The 20,543-nt window shown below is 43.1% G+C and overlaps 1 protein-coding gene across 1 annotated transcript in view; it reads left to right on the plus strand.

Annotated features, from left to right (window-relative positions):
- LOC132575576 (catenin delta-2-like) overlaps positions 1–20,543 on the plus strand; it is a 259,469-nt gene that overhangs the window by 227,423 nt on the left and 11,503 nt on the right. The window contains exons 3-4 of the mRNA XM_060244383.1: positions 6,253–6,287; positions 8,013–8,129. Of these exons, the coding sequence (XP_060100366.1) occupies positions 6,253–6,287; positions 8,013–8,129 (152 nt within the window). The remainder of the gene's footprint in view (positions 1–6,252; positions 6,288–8,012; positions 8,130–20,543) is intronic.

Genomic DNA, 20,543 nt, shown 5'->3' on the forward strand with positions numbered 1-20,543 from the left:
CATTTATCAAACTGTTTAGCATCTTTCACAATAGGAATAGTTTGAAACAGATACATAATCCTTGGTAGAATATTCATTTTTATTGCAGCTATTCTGCCCAACAATGACAAATTGAGCTTGTTCCACTTCCGCATATCTTCCTCTATTCTACGCCATAGCTTCTCATAATTATTCTTGAACAAATCAATATTTTTCATTGTTATCTCTACCCCTAGGTATTTTACCTTAGAGGTAACTTCACAACCCGTTAGTCTTTGTAATTCTTGTTGTCTATTTACCTGCATATTCTTGCACAAAATTTTTGATTTTTCTTTATTTATATAAAGTCCCGCCAACTCCCCAAACTCTTGTATTCTCATTAATAACAAAGGTGTAACTTGTATGGGATTTTCATTTATAAACATTATATCATCAGCAAATGCTCTGTACTTATAGGTATATCCTTTTATTTGTAACCCTTCTAAATCTTTTTCTTCTTGGGTCTGCATCAATAAAATTTCAAGAGTCATTATGAACAACAATGGTGAAAGCGGGCAACCTTGTCTAGTACCTTTGCTGATTTTCATTTCATCTGTAAGATCTGCATTAACACACAACCTTGCCCTTTGTTCAGAATATATTGCCTTTATCATTCTTATAAAACTTTCTCCAAGCTCCATTTTTTCCATCACTGCAAACATAAAGTCCCAGTTTAAATTATCAAATGCTTTCTCTGCATCCGCAAAGAATAATGCTACTTCTTTTTCTGGATGTCTTTCATAATATTCTACAATATTTACAACAGTTCTAATATTGTCTCTTATTTGTCTTTTGGGAAGAAAACCAGCTTGATCTTCCTTTATAAAATTTATAAAATGTTGCTTAAGTCATTCTGCCAGAATTCTTGTAAATATTTTATAATCATTATTCAAAAGCAAAATTGGTCTGTAATTTTTCACATTTGTGGCATCTCTATCTTCTTTAGGTATCAAAGAAATAACGGCTTCTTTCCATGTATTTGGTACATTCCCTTTGGTTCTTATTACATTCATCAGCTTCTGCAATTTTGGTATTAATTCATCCTTAAAAGTTTTAAAGTATTTAGCTGTATATCCGTCTGGCCCGGGAGTTTTGTCATTTTTCATCGCGTTGATTGCTGCTTCAATTTCTATTTTTTCAATTGGGTCATTCAAAACTTTTCTCATATTTTCAGTTAGGGGCTCAATTTTTATTTTTTGTAGATATTCATCTATCTTTTCTCTATTTACTTCAGCCCCTTTAAACAGCTTGGCATAGTACTTAAAAAATTCTCTTTTTATTCCCTCTTGAGTAACTACTTCTCTTCCATCTATCACAATTCTACTAATTATTTTGTTTTCTCTCTTTTTCTTCAATTGCCACGCCAAATACTTCCCCGTCTTATTTGCCCCTTCAAACGATTTCTGCTGAAGCCTTTTCAGGTTCCATTCCACTTCTTTGTTTAACAAATGTCTTAATTGAGTTTGTAATATTGAAATTTCCCTTAGAATTTTCTTTTTCCCTGGTCTTTTCCTCAACTCCCCTTCTTTTTTCTTTATTTCATTTTGAATGTCCAATAATTGTTTCTCTTTTTTCCTTTTGTCTTTATTGTTCAGAGTAATCAACAACCCTCTCATTACTGCTTTATAAGCATCCCAGACCATCTGAAAGTCAATATCTTCTTTGTCATTCACTTGGAAAAATTCCTTAGTTTCTTTTCCTAGAAATGTCACTGTTTCTTTGCTGTGTAGCAAATCTTCATTCAGTCTCCATCTTCTCAATCTTTTGGACAATTTTGTAATCCACATTATTGGGTTATGATCAGCCCCAATTTTAGGTAGAATCTCTATCTTCCTTGTTATGAGGCCTAAGTCTCTAGTTCCCCACAGCATGTCAATTCTAGAAAAAGTCTTATGTCTTGCAGAAAAAGAGTATAGTCCCGCACTTCAGGATTGAACTTCCTCTATATATCTTCTAAATTTTCTTGTTTAACGAATTCAAAGAAAGACTTTGGCAGTTTCCCTTCTTTCCCATCATTTTTTTTCCCTCCAGAGTTCTCGACTGTTCCATTAAAATCTCCCATTAAGAGTATTTGATCATAAGTCAACTCATCTAACTGTTGTAGAATGTCTTTTAAAAAAGCATCCTTTGCACCGCTAGGTGCATATAGTCCCAATAACAATGTTTTTTTCCCACTTAATATTATCTCAACTGCTACAAATCTTCCATCTTTATCTTTAAATACTAACTTTGGCTCCAATTCTTGTTTAATATAGAAAATTACTCCCCTTTTCTTCTGTTCAGCTAATGAAAAAAATTCCATTCCCAATTGCTTGTTCCATAGAAATTTATAATCCTTTTGTTTAATGTGTACTTCTTGCAAACAAATTATGTTACAATTTTGCTTCTTGATCCAATGAAATGTTGCCCTTCTTTTTTGTGGTGAATTTAGACCATTAACATTCCAAGACAGTAATTTGTAATCCATCATGGTGCAAATTCTTTATTTTCTTCAAAAAATCTACTCAACTCCCGAGCATTTGTAATTGTAACTCTCTTCCCCTGAAGTTCAAAGCTCAAACCTTCGGGTATTATCCATCTGAACCTTGTGCCATTGTCTTTCAGTTTTTCTGTCAACTTTTTGTAAGTTCTCCTGTCGTTTATCACTTGTCTTGGCAGCTCCTTCATGATTCTCACTTTACTGCCTCCTACTATCAGTGACTTTTCAAAATTTTTGTTCATGATCCTTCCTACCATTTCCTTTGTCATATATCTTATAACAACATCTCTTGGTAAATTGTTTTTCTTGGCATAGAGTGAATTAACCCTATACATGTAAGCATACATGTTTTTGGTCTCATCAGGGTCTTCATCTAAAAATCCTGCAATTATCTTTATTATATATCCTTTCAAGTCTCCCTTCTCTGCTTCAGGTACTCCTCTCAGACGTATCTGAGTTTCCATTAATTTGCAGTCGTGGATTGTCACTTTTTCTTGAATTTTCAACAAGGTGGTATCATGTACTTTAACTTTCTCTTCCATCCCCTGCACTTTCTTATCTGTTTCCTCAGTTTTTATTTTGAGATCATCCACTTCTTTTTTAATCTCTGTAATAATTTCTTCCTTTAAATCATCTATCATTCCCTTAACTCCTTTTATTATTCTAACTTCCATAGCATCCATTTGATCCTGCATTTTCTCTAATGAAAGAGCCCTTTGTCGGGTCTGCTTGGGTTCAGACATTTAGGCAAAAAACAAAGGGATAGAAGGAATAAAAAAAAATACCAAAAATTTCGGTCTCACAAATTACAAGTTTAACTACCAAATTCAAAAGATCTAAATTTACTCTTTTAGTTAAACTTTATTCTGTCTTCTTCTGAGCTTCCCAGGCCCAGATATAAATTTTTCAAAAAATTTTCCCCTTTAAAAAAAAGATGAAATTTTTGACCACACCAATTTGGAATCTGACAGTCAGGTTCAATATAGTAGGACTTGCCCTTTCCAGCAAGCCCAATTTCGCTGGTTTCTGAGCCCCCAAAGTCAAGATATTTAACAAAGAAGTCTTTAAAACTTCCAAAATGGTGGCCGCGATTTTTTACTCCTTCTTCAAAAAAAAATTTCCTTTTAAAATCACCCTAGGAGCCCACAAATAATGTAGCCAATAGTTCCTGTCTTCTTACCCTTTTTCCAGTTGATTCTGTCAATTTTTAAAGTCCCAAATTCTTTTAAAAACAATGTTTTAAATTTGACCTCCCAGCAATGGCTGCCGATGTTTCTCTATGGTATAGAGTAGGCTTTTTTCTTTACTGCTTCCTGTCTCTGTCACCATCAACTCTCATGGAGATCTCACGATACTTGACGTACTTCCTGTCTTGCTCAGTAGTGCTGCAGATCTGTTCCAATGTATTCCAGTCCGACATGGCTGCTTTTTTTCAAAACCACAAGTAGACTAAACAATGATTCCTTTTCACTTTTTTTAACAGTTTTTAGCACTGTCCTTATATTTAAACAGTCCAAACTTCACCCCTTCCTTCTTCTTCTTGCAGGCTTTCTATTTTTCCTTTCCCCCACCTTTAAGTTTGTCCCTTTAAGCTATAAATAGCTCCGGAATGAAAAGAAAACTTCTGTACCTTTTTCTCCACTTATCCAAGTTTCCACTGGTCTTTCAAAGCTTTAGTTGTTTAGAAATGTCCAAGAAGGTTAGGATCCTGGCGAGCTTATGTCAAATCAATGACTCTGAGAACTCTTGCAGACGTTGGCTATGCAAACTCCAGGAGACCCCTCAAAGCCTCAAAGAAGTCCCCTCCAGGGCTTCCTTTCAGCCAAGGTAAATCTCTTTTCAAAGTTTCTGTGCAAGTCTTGGACCTTTCTCTCACTGAGAAAAGTAGGCAGTAGGCATTAATTTGCCTTCTACTACCCCGAACAAGAGTTTCAGCCTGCTCCCGTTATGAGAGACAGCTCAGCTCGGCATTTTCCTTCCCCGGAAGTCGACTTATCAAGGTTCTGCAGGGCTTGCAAACAGAGCTCTTCTGCCAGGCTTTTAACTGATCCAGCAGGCATCCTTTTGATCGCCATCGGTTCCCCTCAGCATCTTGTGATGATGGTGCTTGTGTAGTGTTGACAGTCATTGGCCCAAAAGCTGTTGTGTGTTTGCTGCCTATGTTTGAAATATTGTCTTTTTTCCCCCCGATTATGCTGCCGTGATTTTATAATAATTGTTTTTATGATGTTATTTTAATCTTTGTGTCTGTTTTTATTGTTGTAAGCCGCCCAGAGCCTGCTTGCAGGATAGGCAGGACATAAATCCCTAAATTAAATTAAATTTTAAAAATTGTGGGAACAGCAATTTTGTGATCTTGAATGTAGACAAATACAAAGAAAATTTTCAGGCAGTTTGGTTTCCTGTTCTTGAGTACCTAAGCAAACAACATATAATTCTGAGACATACCATATATATATATACATACATACATACATGTATATATATATATATATAGAGAGAGAGAGAGAGAGAGAGAGAGAGAGAGAGAGAGAGAGAGACTATGTGGGTTTCCGTGGGGGTATAACATTTGTTGTTCAGTCGCACAGTCGAGTCCAACTCTGCAGCCCCAATGGACCAAGACACACCAGGCCCTCTGTCTTCCACCATCCTCTGAAGTCTGCTCAAATTCGTGTTTGTTGCATCAGTAATGCTGTCCAGCCATCTCATCTTTTGCCGTCCCCTTCTTCTTTTGCCTTCTGTCTGTATAATATAATGGCATATAAAACTGAGCCCATTCAAACCTGAGCTCTTTCTTTATTTCTTTATTTTTTAACATGCACATTTATTTATTTATTTATTTATTAACATTCACATGCCATATAACATGAATGTTTTACTAGACTTCTGTCTGATGGATTCAGTGTTGAACTCCACCAAGGCCACCCCCCTGCATGGCTGCCCTGAGCTGAGCCCTGTGGGAGCAGGGGCTGTAGGATTCACAGAGCTGCGCTGTCAGCCCTTTCCTGGGAGAGACTCAGACTGGACCTTTAGGATTGCTCTCTGAAGAGCTGGCACCTTCTGAACTCACCTTAAAGTGTTTTTCTCATTGTCTTGTGATTCTGTACTTCTAGACCAGTCACCTTGTTCACTGGTTGTTTAATGCTGTCTGATTGAGCTGCTTATGTCCTGTAATCCACTGTGTGTCTCAGTGAAAAGGTGGACTGTAAATGAAGTAAATGAACAAATAAGAGCTTCGTCACTGATAGTAGACTGTTCAAATTCTACAAAGGCCCAGCAGAAAGCTGGTAGTCATTCCTGTGTCTGTCCATTTTGCACTGTAGGAAAAAGGTATCTTCTTTTCCCATTCTGAATCTGTTGCTGATCAAATTCATTTGCAGTCTTGTGTTCTTAGGTATTATGAGGGGGGAGAAAACTGTGTTAATGACTTGCACTTGACTTTGCATTCATGTTCCAGGAGTTTTTGTGATTATTCCTTTGTTCAGTTCAGTTCTAAAATGAAGACCCAACAGGCTATTCAAGGTTGTGTTTTGAGACAGAAAAAGGATAAGGAGTAGGGTGCTCCCCTTCCTCTCGTTTAGACGATGGCCAAATTTTCCATCACATTACTGTCATGACTACAATGTAGTGTGTTCAGCTCTTTTCAGCACTTACTTAGTATCAAGTGTGGAAGCTTAAATATGAATTGAATTTTCATAGTTCATCTAAGGTTCTTCTCGTTATATTAATATGTTTTTCATATGTTTGTTTTACAGTTCAACTGAAGAGCAGTTTCACTGGCAAACGCAAGGTAAACTATTATTTATTTTAAATGATTATTGTTGTTGTAGAATTCTGCACGACCATCCCTTGAAATACTCAGGGCTTCTCTGCATGATTGTTTCAGGAGGGTCTGAGCAGATTTTTGCTGGGTTTCCTATCCACTCACCACGGAGAATAAATGGTTCCACAAAAACTGAGCTATGCACTCTCCACACACTGCAGCAAAACAAACTTGCAAGCACCTAAATAAATCCTAAAATGAAAGCATATTTATGAACAACTATCCCATGCTAATGGTTTTGCAAAGTGATGCGGCACATTTGAGCAATTAGAGTATGACTCCGCAGGAGCAGGGAGAAGGAGATGTCTTGCTGGGTGCTCCTTCCTCAGATGTTCTGAGGGTCTCTGACTGTGATGCAGGTCATAGGTGACCTGCTGACCTTTCCGTTGGGGACCAGAAAGATTATTCTCAGCAGCCTCCCTTCAGAAGTCCCAGGCAAAGAAAAGCTGATTTAGATGGCCTCACGTCTTAGGTCAGCAGCTGGTTTACAGGCCCATGACCCAGGTGGAGGCCAAAACAGATGCTATATTCACATTTGTGAAAGATCCGTTGTCAGACAGGGTAGAGTTATGCCACAGCCATCTGTCCCATGGACAGGACCCTCTCCTTTAGGGGCAGTAGTTGTGAAAGATTACAGTTGCAGATGTCACCACATTCACAAAAAAGTTTCTGTGAGTTTGACCATGGTCGTAATAAAAATATTTGATTCTTATAGTTTTATTCAATAAAGAAATTACCCAAGGAGTACTTGGGACAAAAGTAGCAGCACATCAGCAGCTCCAGCACCCACCATCACAAGTCAGGGGGAAGAGCTAGTAGGGATTCAGATTTCTAGCTCACTTTTAAAAGCTTTTGTTATGTATGTGGACTCAAGTGAGAATTGAATTGGGTGTTCCCGCATGGCTCATTGGAGCCAGACGACCAGAGCTTGGAGACTAGGGAACAATAGGCAGCAGGATCCAAATCCCTGCTGCCCTGCTCCAATCCCAGCCCTACTGCTGGTTTGAATGGGCCAATAGAAGAAGAAGAAGAAGATATTGGATTTATATCCCGCCCTCCACTCCAAAGAGTCTCAGAGCGGCTCACAATCTCCTTTACCTTCCTCCCCCACAACAGTCACCCTGTGAGGTGGGTGGGGCTAGAGAGGGCTCTCACAGCAGCTGCCCTTTCAAGGACAACCTCTGCTTGAGCTATGGCTGACCCAAGGCCATTCCAGCAGGTGCAAGTGGAGGAGTGGGGAATCAAACCCGGTTCTCTCAGATAAGAGTCCGCACACTTAACCACTACCCCAAACTGGCTCTCCTAGCGTTCAATAGAACGCTAGTGCAGGAACCCTGACATGTATATAAGGTTGGCCCCATTGGCCCTTTTCCCCAGCCTTATACTTAGGCCTTACTATGCTGAAATCAATAAAGAGCTTATGATTCTCTACCACCTCACCTCTTCCATGTGTGGAAACCACTACATTATAGCTTTGTTTTTGTATTAAGCTCAATTATCAGTGACCTTTGTGGTTATAATGGAGATTAATGCTCTTCAGGAGGTTTATTTGTTGGATTATGATGAGCAGTAGGAATAGTAGCACTGAATGTTGTAAACTAGGAGTGCTTGATCCAACAATTCTCCTTTAAAAAGGCCTTGCCTTAATTTTCTTTTGGATTGTTAAGAGCATTTCCTCTTCTCTTCTTACAGATGGCCAGAAGGACATTGAAGATGAGCTCACCACTGGCCTTGAACTGGTGGATTCTTGTATTCGATCTCTGCAAGAGTCAGGAATCCTTGATCCGCAGGACTATTCAACCAACGAAAGTAAGTTTCTGAAGTATTTCCCTTCCTTTGTGTCCCACCTGGAATTAAAAACCAGCCTCTTCAGAATACTTTATGCTTTTAAGATGAAAGGATCTTCTTGGGCCATTACGATCTTATTTCATCTTCCGCCTGAGTCTGGCAGTTTTCCGTGAGCAGCTGCTTGAGTGTGAGGGGCGACAATAGCTCTCAAGCAGTTTTAGGGTCCTTTTCACAATATAGACAAAAAAGCAGCCAGTGTGAGCTTCTTTTACAGGCCATGAGGAGGGAGGTGCTGGACAGGCCCGTAGCCAGAAAATTCTGGGTGGAGGGGCCCCCGAGGTTAGAAATTTGGTGGGGAAGCCGCAGGGCCAGATGGCCCCGTTTGCACTGAGGGCTGCTCATGAGGAGCCACCATACAGGAGGAAGGGGGGGTTAATATAGGGGCTGTGCCCCCTGCCCCTCCCCCCCATGGCTACGGGCCTGGTGCTGGAGAATGGGGAAATACAGGGGTCAACATCAGCTGTTTAGGAGGGGTTTTTTAATGTACACCTGGATGCGTGGACATTTTCTCCACTGTTTATTTCTCTGTTGTGGCTTCCTTGAGCCTTCATCCCCACTTTCCTTCTCAGCAACAGAGGTGTCTTTGCCATGGAATTGGCATCTCCTTCCCAGCGTGACCAACCTCTGCCTGCATAGTTTGAACATATAATGTTGACTTTCAGAGAAGCAGCCCCCACCCCCACACACATACGTGGCTGGAATGATGTTTCCAAAACTCTTTGGCTGCCAGTCCCCTAAGTCTTTAAGCCCTAGAAGGCTGAAGGGGCCAGTGGCAACCAAAAAGAGGCTGACATGAATCCACACCCCATCCCCCTTCTGTGCTCACATCTGTATTTTTCTGAACAGACCCTCTTTGTGCCTGTTATGCTCAGGCACTTTGCCAAAGCAGCTCATCTCCTTAGAGCTCCACCTCTTTTCCCCAGAAGACAGAAACCCTTTGGAGGGGCAGAGGTGGCCGGAGGTCTCCAACTATTGCTGTCACCCTCCAGAGGGGAATTGACCTTCAGGGGCTCATTCCCAGAGCCCAGATTGTTCCCACCCAAACCCTCGGTGTATGAAAGAGTGCGAGTGGGGCCCGGGGGCATACCCTTTGCTCCTGACAGAATCTGAAGGGGGGGCACATCTACCCCTACCCCTTCCCTTTTTGTGTCAGGACTGGGAGAAAGGATGTGTGCGACCCCTGAAAAACATGATTGAGTTTCTGGCAAGTGCAGGAATTCCAGCAGTGTCTATCCTGCAAGCCACTCTTAAACCGAAACCAAATGGGGCCAATTCCATTGCACTTATAGATATTACAGACTATGCACCTCTTGCACCCTTAAGTAGGGTATTCCTGTTAGATGTCTGCTACCTTTTGTCAGACTGAGTGGTTATGACATGGAGTATTCTCCACCTGAGGTGGTACAGTGATAATGTCCATACTGTAATTTACCTTATTTTAATACATAGGCGAGAGTCTTTTGTTTTCCCCAGAAAACAAAGTTTTCATAAGTTTAGGGCTCCCTTTTTTCAGTACAGTTCTTTCGTTTTGCCTTTATGTCACATGTTGTCCTAGCAAAATTATTGTAGAAAAGCCACATATTGTATGGCAACAATGCAACATTTCCTGCTGTGTGTACCTGCAATGGGGAACCATCACTACTCCCACCTTCCTGATGCAGTCTGTATTTGTGTATAACTTTGCAGCTGCACAATTGCTGATTGTGCGTGTTGCATTTTGATGCAGCTGATTGGGAGCAGATGCATACAGTGGTCGTTTTCACACTCACCTTCCGCCGGCGCGACCCCCCTCTTCACCGCGCAGGATCTGCGCAGATTTCGCACTAAACGCTGCGGAGCAGCCAGAAAAGCCGGAAGCTCCCATCGCAAAAGCCGCACAAACGCCAAACTGCTTTTTGGCGGTTTCAGTTTGAGCGACTTTTGCGCCGGGAGCTTCCGGCTTTTCTGGCTGCTCCGCAGCGTTTAGTGCGAAATCTGCGCAGATCCTGCGCGGTGAAGAGGGGGGTCGCGCCGGCGGAAGGTGAGTGCGAAAACGACCAGTGTGATGTGAACCTTGAAATGTTGTGTTTCTTCCCCCATGGTGAGTCTGAGGAGTGTTCTGGGAGTGGAACGGGGCTTCCCCTGGAAGTAGAACAGGTGGGAAGAACTGGCCCGGTCAGAATACAACTGAGGGAAGAGGCTCTGGGGTCACAGGAGGTCACTGATGACTTGGCAGTTGCACGTGGATCTGTCTGTATTATAACAGGTGCCTGCTGGTATATTTGATGTGAATGAAGGGAATCTGCATACATTTGATGCAGCACTTCATGAAACCATTCCGATTCAGATGCTGGTTAATAGGATGCTTTCAGCAGTTCCTCCGTGAAGACGGTGGCAAAAATCATCTTTATTGTACATCTCTAACAAAGCAGGTGTTTAGTTCTAAAAAGCATTTGGACCTTGATATTACTACATGTCCCCCCTCCCTCTGTCACTTCCTCTGAAAAAAATTAAAAGGTTGTACAATTGAAGACAATCTTAATTCAGCCAGAATTAAAATTGCTGGGAAAAACATCAACAACCTCAGATATGCAGATGACACCACTCTAATGGCAGAAAGTGAAAAGGACCTAAACCTCTTGTTGAGGGTGAAAGAGGAGAGCTCAAAACTAGCCTTGAAACTCAACATCAAAAAAACTAAAATCATGGCATCTGGCCCCATCACTCCTTGGCAAATAGAAGGGAAGACATGGAAGTCGTGACAGACTTCACATTTCTGGGATCCAAGATCACTGCAGATGGTGACTGTAGCCATGAAATTAAAAGACGGTTGCTCCTTGGGAGGACAGCTATGGTGAACCTAGGCAGTATAATAAAAAGTAAAGACATCACTCTGCCAACAAAAGTCCGTATAGTCAAAATGATGGTATTCCCAGTAGTAATGTATGACTGTGAGAGCTGAACATAAGGAAGGCCGAACACAGAAGAATAGATGTTTTTGAACGGTGGTGCTGGAGAAGACTCTTGAAAGTCCCTTGGACTGCAAGAAGATCAAATCAGTCAGTCCTAAGGGAAAACAACCCTGACTGTTCCCTGGAAGGTCAGATGCCGAAGCTGAAGCTCAAATACTTTGAGAAGGGAGCACTCCCTGGAGAAGATCCTGATGCTGGGAAAGACAGAAGGCAAAAGAAGAAGGGGACGGCAAAAGATGAGATGACTGGACAGCATTACCGATGTAACTAACATGAATTTGAGCAGACTTTGGAGGATGGTGGAAGACAGGAGGGCCTGGCGTGACTTTGTCCATGGGGTCAGAATTGACTGTGTGACTAAACAACAACAACAACAAACTATCAAAGGCCTCCATCTCCATTGTTCAGTGTGAAAAAAGTCAATTCAGTCCACCTAGACCTATTTAAATAAAACTAATAATACTAATAACCCCCTGTCACGTGGTGGGATAGTATAAGATTAAATCTGTTGTCTTTTGAGCTGCTGATCTGTTGATCAGAGAGAGTTGATTTCTCCTTGTAATCCAGGAGAAGTTTCAGGACCACTGGCATGAGGTCTTGGCAGACAGCCGTGATGAAGGTCTCCCTCGGTGTGCCCCTGGCTCCAAAGCTCAGCTCTTCCTTAACATAACCTGGAGCGTTCTGATGGATCTGCTGGCTGATGTTTTCTAAACCTTGGCTGGAGGACAGGGACTCCATCCAGCCGGGAAGTCACAAAGCCCTGCACAGCTTGCCCTGGCTCGGCAGAAGGGAGTAGAGCCATTCTCAGATGGATGATTAGCCAGTCAGTTTTTCCCCTTGAAACAAAGAGAAAGGAGAGGGGAATGTAATTACTGATTCAGTCTGGTGAAGATAGACCACGGAGACCAGGATGCAACATGTGTCATTAGTGAAACCATCCTGCTGGTCCCCTGGAAAGAAACCTTGGCCCCTCCTCCTCTTAGCAGAAGTGATCTGTCTTCCTGGAGACTTGTGCAGCCACTGGCCTCTTCTCCCCCCTGCAAGGAGCCAACTAAGGCGAGTGGTAACCAGGCTTCAGAAGGGCCAACACACTGCTGGAATGACCTGAGTCTGGGAGGACGTGGAAGTTGGAATCCCCCTCAGCCTTGGGAGCTGGCTGGCTGGCTGGGTGGGTGGCACACTTTCAGCCTCATCTCCCTTGCGGGGCTGTTGTGAGGATTCAAAGGAGGAGGGGAGAAGGATGTCAGCTGCTTTGTCCCCCCCCCCCCATTGATGAGGAAGGCAGAGGATAAAGGAAGGGACAAAACAGACAGACACACACACACACAGGCCACCTAAAAAGGCCTATCCATGAACATTCAGGATGATAAACAAAAGATTGTCAAGCATGTGGGTTCAATGACGAGTCGAAGTTGATACAAAGACTACGTTTATTGATAGACCGATACTTTGGCTCAAGCCGTTGCTTGAGAAGAATGAAACCAATACATTGATACACAACTTTTAAGACACACTTCAAAGGGATTCCTATGGGAGGGGAAGCAGGGGAGCGTTCACACATAGAATATCAAAACTACATACATTCCCAGGGCGTTACCAGGCATTCAGCCTTGCAATGCCCAGATGGCTCATCCTCCCGGAGGAGAATTCATGGGAAGGTGCTGATTGCTTTGTTCCCTCTTATTAACAGTCATAAAGCAAGAGAAGAGCCAGGAAAGAATCATAAACTAACAATATTTGGTTCTCTGGGATCCTACCCAGGTCTGCTTTTAGTCAGGCCCTAAAACCATTAGTTATTGATCAGAATTAGCCATGCTTGACAAAGATACTCTCCCAGAGACAGGGAGATCCTCATGGAACATCTTAACCTAGTCCTTCGTTGTTTGTCTTTTGGTGAGCGTGTTAGAGAAGGGACATGGAGAACCAGGTCAGCCTCTTCCCCATGACAGTCCAGAGGAAAAATTATACCCAGAGCTTTTTGGGGCAGGAACACACAGGGACACAGTTCTGGCTGGTTTGGCCAGGGCTCTGGCTCAGAAAAAAGATCTCTGGCAGAGGAAAAGTACTGGGCAGCCACGTGCTCCCAGACCGTGTACTTCGTCCTCTCTGCTGCCTCCAGCCTCCAACAGACTCACAAAGAGAGCAAGAGCCACAGAGCCGCCCGCGAGCACCCCCTCCTGGGAGAAGCTGGGCCTGCCGCTGCCCGCTCTGCTGCACATGGGCCTTGGGGGGTGGGGTTTGAAACAACGCCTCTCATTGGGCTGTGTGAGAACACACATCCATGAAATGCAGCTGATGGCACTGGACAGTTCTGTATCAATATGAAGAAAGTAACCTACTGAACAGGTGACATCACTGGAAGTGGGTGTGGTCTAATATGTAAATAAGTTCCTGCTGGGCTTTTTCTACAAAAAAGCACCCTGATTATACATAAATATGTCTTTTTCAAAATATTGCAATTTCTCAGTTTTGCTTTGGTAGCTGGTATTTATGTTAGTATTCCATCTACAAATCTAACTTTGGTTTCAGTGTTCAGATGCTGTTTGCATTTTATTTCCACTACATCAGGGGTGGCCCAACTTGCTTAATGTAAGAGCCACATAGAATAAATGTCACATGTCTGAGAGCTACAAGAGATTAATGTGGCCAGACTTGCTCTGGTCCACCAGCTCCTGAGAACTCTGACCAAGACCCTGTCCTATTCACTATGCAACTGTATACTTTTACACATACAGAGAGAGAGAGAGAGAGAGAGAGAGAGAGAGCATCAGGCAAGGATAAAAGCAGCCTTGAGCTGCTGGCACAACTTCTTATTTATTTCAGTTTTTAACTGATTTTTGATGGTAATAACCTGAACTACTACTAGAACCATTTGTTTCTTGAAAGTGATATATTTTGGCAAGCACTTTCTAGCTCCCTCAATTGGAAACAAATGAGAAAACAGGGTGGGGGGGGGAGAATGAAAGAGAGGGAGAGGGAAAGAGAATAGATGGGAGGAGGGAGGAAGAGGTGGGGAACAAGCATTTTTAACTTTAAATGTGTTCTCCAAGCCCCCTCATTCCTATGCCAGGCAGCATGAGAGAGAGAGAGAGAGAATATGGGGAGGGAGGTAGAGGTAGAAAGAAAGCAACTAACTTTAAATATGTTCTCCAAGACAGCTGGCTTGGTGAAGGACTTTAAAGAGACAAATGCCTTCTCTAAGCCAGCCAATCGGCAGCAGGGGCTTCAAGAGCCGGACAATATGTGTGAAAGAGCCACATGTGGCTCCTGAGCCATAGTTTGGCCACCCTTGCACTACATGTTTCTTTGCATTGTTCTTTGTTATTACAATTTGTGCTACAAATTTTGTAGGACCAAAAAAATCATTTTGAAAAATCTGAAAATCTATATTGATCATATATCTAATTGACAACTTAAAGTTTGATTTTCAGAAACTTTTTGTGATGAATTTCAATAAACTCCAACTGAATGTCTAGTTGATTTCTTCTTTTAAAACTTTAAATATATGCTGTCACAATCACTTTACCCATGCAAAAGTACTTTCTGCTTTTCAGTGATTGTTCATTTTTAAAATTTGTGATATTTGCCACTTAGCTTATGGATTTTTTAAAAAAAACTTTTTTTGCTATGAAAATGCAGAGAAATATTTGTGCAAAGACAGGAAAAATATAAATGGAACACTAATAAATACCTCAGTTTCTAAAGCATTCTGAAATCTGAAACTGAAATGTCATTCTAGCAAAACGTTCTTGAAATGAGAGGTCGGAGCCGTGTTCATCTGACTGTGGTTTGCCTGCTGGTTCTAGGAGATTATTCTTCATAAACAATCATGGAGCCTGCACAGCACCACAAGACTGTTCTGATCTCCAACACTTGGAGGAGTCTAGATGGACCCTCTAGAAGCTTCCCAACCCTGACCTCTGTCTCTGCTGCTCGGAGAGGAGAGTGGGGCAGGGACGACACCACGATTGCTGTGGCTGCGTGAGAGAGGAGGGGGCAGGAGGCACTGGCGAGCAGAATCCCTTTCTCTAGATCAACCACATCGTCCTCCATTGAGCAGCAAGAATTCCATGCCAGATGCCACCCACACTTATCACTCCCTGTGGGCATTCTTTTTTCTTTCTTTTTTCCCCTTTTCTTTCTTTTCTTTTTGTAGCCAGGGCAAAAAGGGACACTCTATAAGTAGCAAACAGGTCAGTATCAGATAACAACAACAAAACAGCTTATCCCTACACATGTTAAATCCCCCCCCCACGTTCTCTTGAATAAAAAGTCTTTTGATCTTTATACAGTTCCTTTTATTGTAAATCAGAGTTATAGGTACAGACATCTTGTCCAAGTCAGATCTGAAACATCCCAGATCTTCCTTCAGTATATAAGGTAACATTCTAAACCATGCCCCCTCCCCCCTTGAAATGAAAGATACAAAAGCATTTTCCCAAGCATCTTTGAGCAGAGGATAAAACCGCTCAAGGCTAGCATGTTATACAAAAAGTTACTTTTGCAACGATAGATGAAACAACAGGTGAGTTACCATAGCAATGAAATGATAACTAGAGTAGGGAGGATACATGGGAACTGGAGAGATAAGGAGCAACTATCCACAACTTTCAGGGTAAGCAACACTTTCAGTATTCAATGCAAGCAATGATTTAACTGTTAATGGCACACATAGTTGACAACACATTGCAGGAATTTCACAAATAACTCCCCTCCACACAACCCAGTAACTGCTGTTTCATGCTCAGAAGATGGCAAAATCAACAACTCCTCCAGGATCCCTGTCCAATCAGGCATGGAGAAAGTTGCTGACTGATCCCAAAGTGGCCACCAGCATTTCCCTGGGCATGTAAAAAAGGGCCAGGAGAACTAAGCCCTGCTGTAGCCCTCCCTGCCCTCCTTCTCATGAACTGCCAATCAGCATTGCTGTCAGGTGGCCATCCAGCCTCCACTTCAAAACCTCCAAGGAAGGAGAGCCCGTCTCCTTCCAAGGAAGTCTGTTCCACTGAGGAACAACTCTAAATGTCAGGAAGTTCCTCCTGATGTTTAGCCAGAAACTCTTTGGATTTAATTTCAACCCACTGGTTCTGATCATTCCCCAAGCAAAAAACCTCCCTCCCAACTGTTGTTAAAAACATTAAAATCTTCCTATGGAGGTGGGCACACCAGGACCTAAATATGTCCATGAAAGGTCACATGAGAGTCAAGTGAATGAACATGGCTGCCAGACTCCTTTGCAAGCTTCAGCAGATGATGGTGCAATTAGGCTTAGCAGATCCAGCAGTAATTACTGCACAAGAGGCAGTGCAATTTGGAGGCCCAAATTAATTGTGCTTTTATTTAGTAATGATACGGTATCATGTAAATAACTTGGCATTACATTGTAATTGCTGTCTGAGCAAAAGGCCTAACTTTAAAAAAAATGCAAAAGAAAAGGAAGAAAAGACAGAGAGAGGGGACCTGCAGTGGGAATGTAAGAGGATATTTAATTCTGAGGTACTAACTTTTGATGTCTCTCTTGAGATGAATTGAACAATTCTTTTTGTACCCTTAGAAGCTCATTGATTCACAAATCTTGAGCAGCAGAAGACATTTCTTTCCTTCTTTCTTTTTTGATGCAAGGGCTAAAAGGACTGAGACAAATTTTGTGATTGCAAGAGTGAACTTAGGATCCTTCTTATCACTTAGCAAAAAAGCCAGAGTGTAGTTGCTCAAAGGAAGCCAAAATGCTTCTTTCATCTTCAGTTGCTTCTTGGATTGCAGCAGCTCTTTTTATTGCCAAGGAGGACAGTAATTCCTGGCCCTCTGTGTCAGTTCCGCGTGGTTAGTTACACATCCATTTAGTGTTGATTTCTGCCCCAAGAGAGTCACTGGGGGAAAGCATGGGCTCAGAGAGGGGTCTTGGGAGGGATAAGAACATGAGACTGACATCAATCTTAATGTTGCAAGCAAAATGGCAGTGATGGCAGGGGGGGGGGAATCAACATTTCTCACAGCAGACAAAAATAGCTTCTCAAGCCACACTATTCAATGCATTAATATAGTTGAAGCGAGTGTGATATTTGTTGGCACTGAAGATAGCACTTTTAGTTGGCCTCATCAGACTTCTAGCCCCAGGCTGGTCCACTGCTGGCCCCAGCGCCGCTCCAGCTTTAAGCAAATTGGTCCATGTCCCTTAAGAACATCCCAGTTATGGGTGGAGAAGAAGGGGTATTATACCTTTCCCCCACTGCCAAAGGAAGTCACAGACAGTGTCTCAACAACAACTGCATGCACACCAGCAGGACTGAGCGAGTAATTGTCACATGGGACGGTGGCTCAGTGGTAGAGCATCTGCTTGGTAAGCAGAAGGTCCCAGGTTCAATCCCTGGCATCTCCAACTAAAAGGGTCCAGGCAAATAGATGTGAAAAACCTTAGCTTGAGACCCTGGAGAGCCGCTGCCAGTCTGAGTAGACAATACTGACTTTGATGGACTGAGGGTCTGATTCAGTATAAGGCAGCTTCATATGTTCATATGTTCATGGCACAAATACTGCTTCGGGATTCATATCCAAAATATGTTTCTGTACACCACTCCAGCCGTAGTTGTGGTATTGTTATATCCTTGGCTTAAGGCCATCTGTGTCATGAGCTGGGGTGCAGGCAAGGGGGAAGTCAGAGTTCAGTCCGAGTCAGAGCCAGGGGAGCATTGAGGAAACCAGTAGCCAATCAAAATCACAGTCTGAGAGCAGGGTCGTACAAGTCAGGAGTCAGGAAACCGGGAAGTCAGAGCAGGAACAGAGCCAAGGAATGGGAGCCATAGTGGTCGCAAATCACTGGATGGACTTGTTGCCGCTTGAAGCAGGAGCGGGGCCAACCTGGCGTCTGCTAAAACTCTGGGCTGAGTGAACATCTTGCCCACATTCTGGCCTCTTTCTGTCAGATCACTAAGTCTTGACAGAGCCTTTCCCGTACATGAGCAGGGCAAGGTGGTGAACTAGAATGTGTGTCTGCCTGTTGTTCCTCGTCAGCTGTAGAGCCAGGTGCTGAGAACGCTGTGGGTGGCGGCAATGCATCAGTCAAGTCGTGAGAGGGGCCAGCTATCAGCTCCGCTTGGTCTGTTAACCCTGTCGGCTCTGCCTGGCCAGTTCCCTCATCAGAGCCAGGCCCCACCCCAGCAGAAGGGCCAGGTTTGTCTGGGTAGGTGTTGTGGAACTGCTGCACCACATCTGGGGCACGGAGGTCGTCAGCAGGTTCCCAGGATCAATCTTCAGGGCCATACCCTTCCCAGTTGACGAGGTACCGGAGGCCACCCCGGGGCGGTCGGGTGTCCAGGATCTGGTGGACCTTGTACTCCTCGTCATCATCAAGCAGCACCGGCGGAGCTGGTGCTAGAGGTGGGGTCGAGCGGGGTCAGGAGGTGCAGCGAGTATGAGCAGGGACCAGTGGAAGACCGGGTGAATATGAAGGGTGGGTGACATCTGGAGCCAGAATGCGACAGGGTTGATCTGTTCCATGATGTGGTAGGGTCTGGCGAAGGAAGCACAACTTGTGCAAGTGGCGGGATATAAATCGAATATCTTCTTCTTTTGTGGTAGTTCCAGTCTTCTGTGGTGGTGCAGGGGGGCTGCTGTTCCATCCCTTGGTTTGTGGGGTCCTGAAAGGTTCCATCTTGTCCTCTAGACTTGAGAACATCCTGAAAAAGAAGTAGCATTATTTTTCGCAGATGCAGAGAAAGTATTTGATAATGTGCATTGGGACTTTATGTTTGGAGTGATGGAGAAACTGAGACTGGGAGAAGATTTTATAAAAATGGTAAAGGCGATATATTTTGAACAACAAGCAAGGCTCTATATTAATGCAGATTTAACGGAAAAAATGATAATAAGTAAAGGAACAAGACAAGGTTGCCCTCTATCTCCACTGATTTTTATAATGACTTTAGAGGTTTTGCTAATGCAAATTCAAGAAGATAAAGAGATAGAGGGGTTGAGAATGAAAGGTTTTTCTTATAAGTACAGAGCATTTGCAGATGATGTAATGTTTATAAATGAAAATCCCACTCATGTAACACCATTGTTGCTTCGTAAGATACAAGAATATGGAGAATTGGCAGGTTTCTACATAAACAAAGAAAAATTTAAAATTTTGTGCAAAAATATGTCAAAGAGCAAACAGAGCAAACTACCTGTCAAGTCTGCAGATTCAATAACAAGTCGATGTAGATACAAAGAATCTAGTTTATTAATACTGGTTACTTGCGACCTAAGCCAAAGCTTGAAAAGACTGAAGGCCATACTTTAGATACATTGCATATAAGGAATACTTCAAAGGGATTCCTACGGGCCGGGGAATCGTGCGGGGAAAACATTCACACATAGATGTCACCAATACATTCTCATGTTGATTAGAGGCCTAGTGGCCTTGGTTCTCTCAAGCTTCCTGTCTCCCCCGGGCCTGAGCTGAGAAGGCTCAGATAAGACTATTCACACATCACCATTTCAAAGCGAGGGAATCTTCTAAAGGAAGGAGGGGGTGGGGAGAACAGGACAGTTTGCTAGGAGCATTTAGTTATACCTTAGTTCTACCCAGAATGCTCTTGGTGTGAGCCAAAGTTAAAGCCAGACTTGACATACTGCCCCCCCCCCCCTAAGCCGCCTCTACCACCCGGTTGGAACATTTTTGATGGAACCTCTTGATCAGATCCGGGGCTGAGATATCTTTCTCTGCAACCCACTCATTTTCACTGGATGGGAAATGTTTCCATTTTATCAAATAATACAAGACCCCTTGTTTGACTCTAGAGTCCAGAATTTCTTGGATTTTGTGGTGGTTCTGGTTTCCAATCAGGATAGGTTGTGGAGCTGGTGCTCGAGGGTGCCAGACTGAAGCCCCGGGGTCCCGGCGGAGTAAGCTGCAATGAAATACAGGATGCACTTTGCTAAACATTTTTGGCAGCTCTAGTTCCACTGTTACTTGATTAATTACTCTGGAGATTTTGAAAGGCCCCAGAAATTTGTATGCTAGTTTCTTAGAAGGTTGGCTAAGTGGCAAGTTTTTAGTGGATACAAATGCTGAGTCCCTTACTTTGAAGTCCCAAGCTGGGACATGGGACTTGTCATATTGCTTTTTGTAGGTTTCTTTGGCCGCTTCTAAGTTTTCTTGGATTGCTTTCCAGCTCTCGCTCGGCCCTCGCCACCACTGCTCAAAAGATGTCGATTCGGGGGGGGATCTCCCCCGGGCAATAGCGGCATCGGCTTTCCCTCGTATCTGTGGACGGTGGAAAAGGGGGAAGCCTTGGTGGAGCTATGCATGCTATTGTTGTACCCATATTCAGCAAAGGGGAGCAGTCGGATTGCTGGTGGTTAATGAAACAGCATAAATATTGCTCTAGAAGCCCGTTTACGCGTTCCGTCTGTCCGTCCGTCTGGGGGTGGTAGGCGG

The sequence above is a fragment of the Heteronotia binoei genome, chromosome 7 (genome assembly GCF_032191835.1).
Source record: "Heteronotia binoei isolate CCM8104 ecotype False Entrance Well chromosome 7, APGP_CSIRO_Hbin_v1, whole genome shotgun sequence".
In the NCBI taxonomy this organism is placed as follows: domain Eukaryota; kingdom Metazoa; phylum Chordata; class Lepidosauria; order Squamata; family Gekkonidae; genus Heteronotia; species Heteronotia binoei.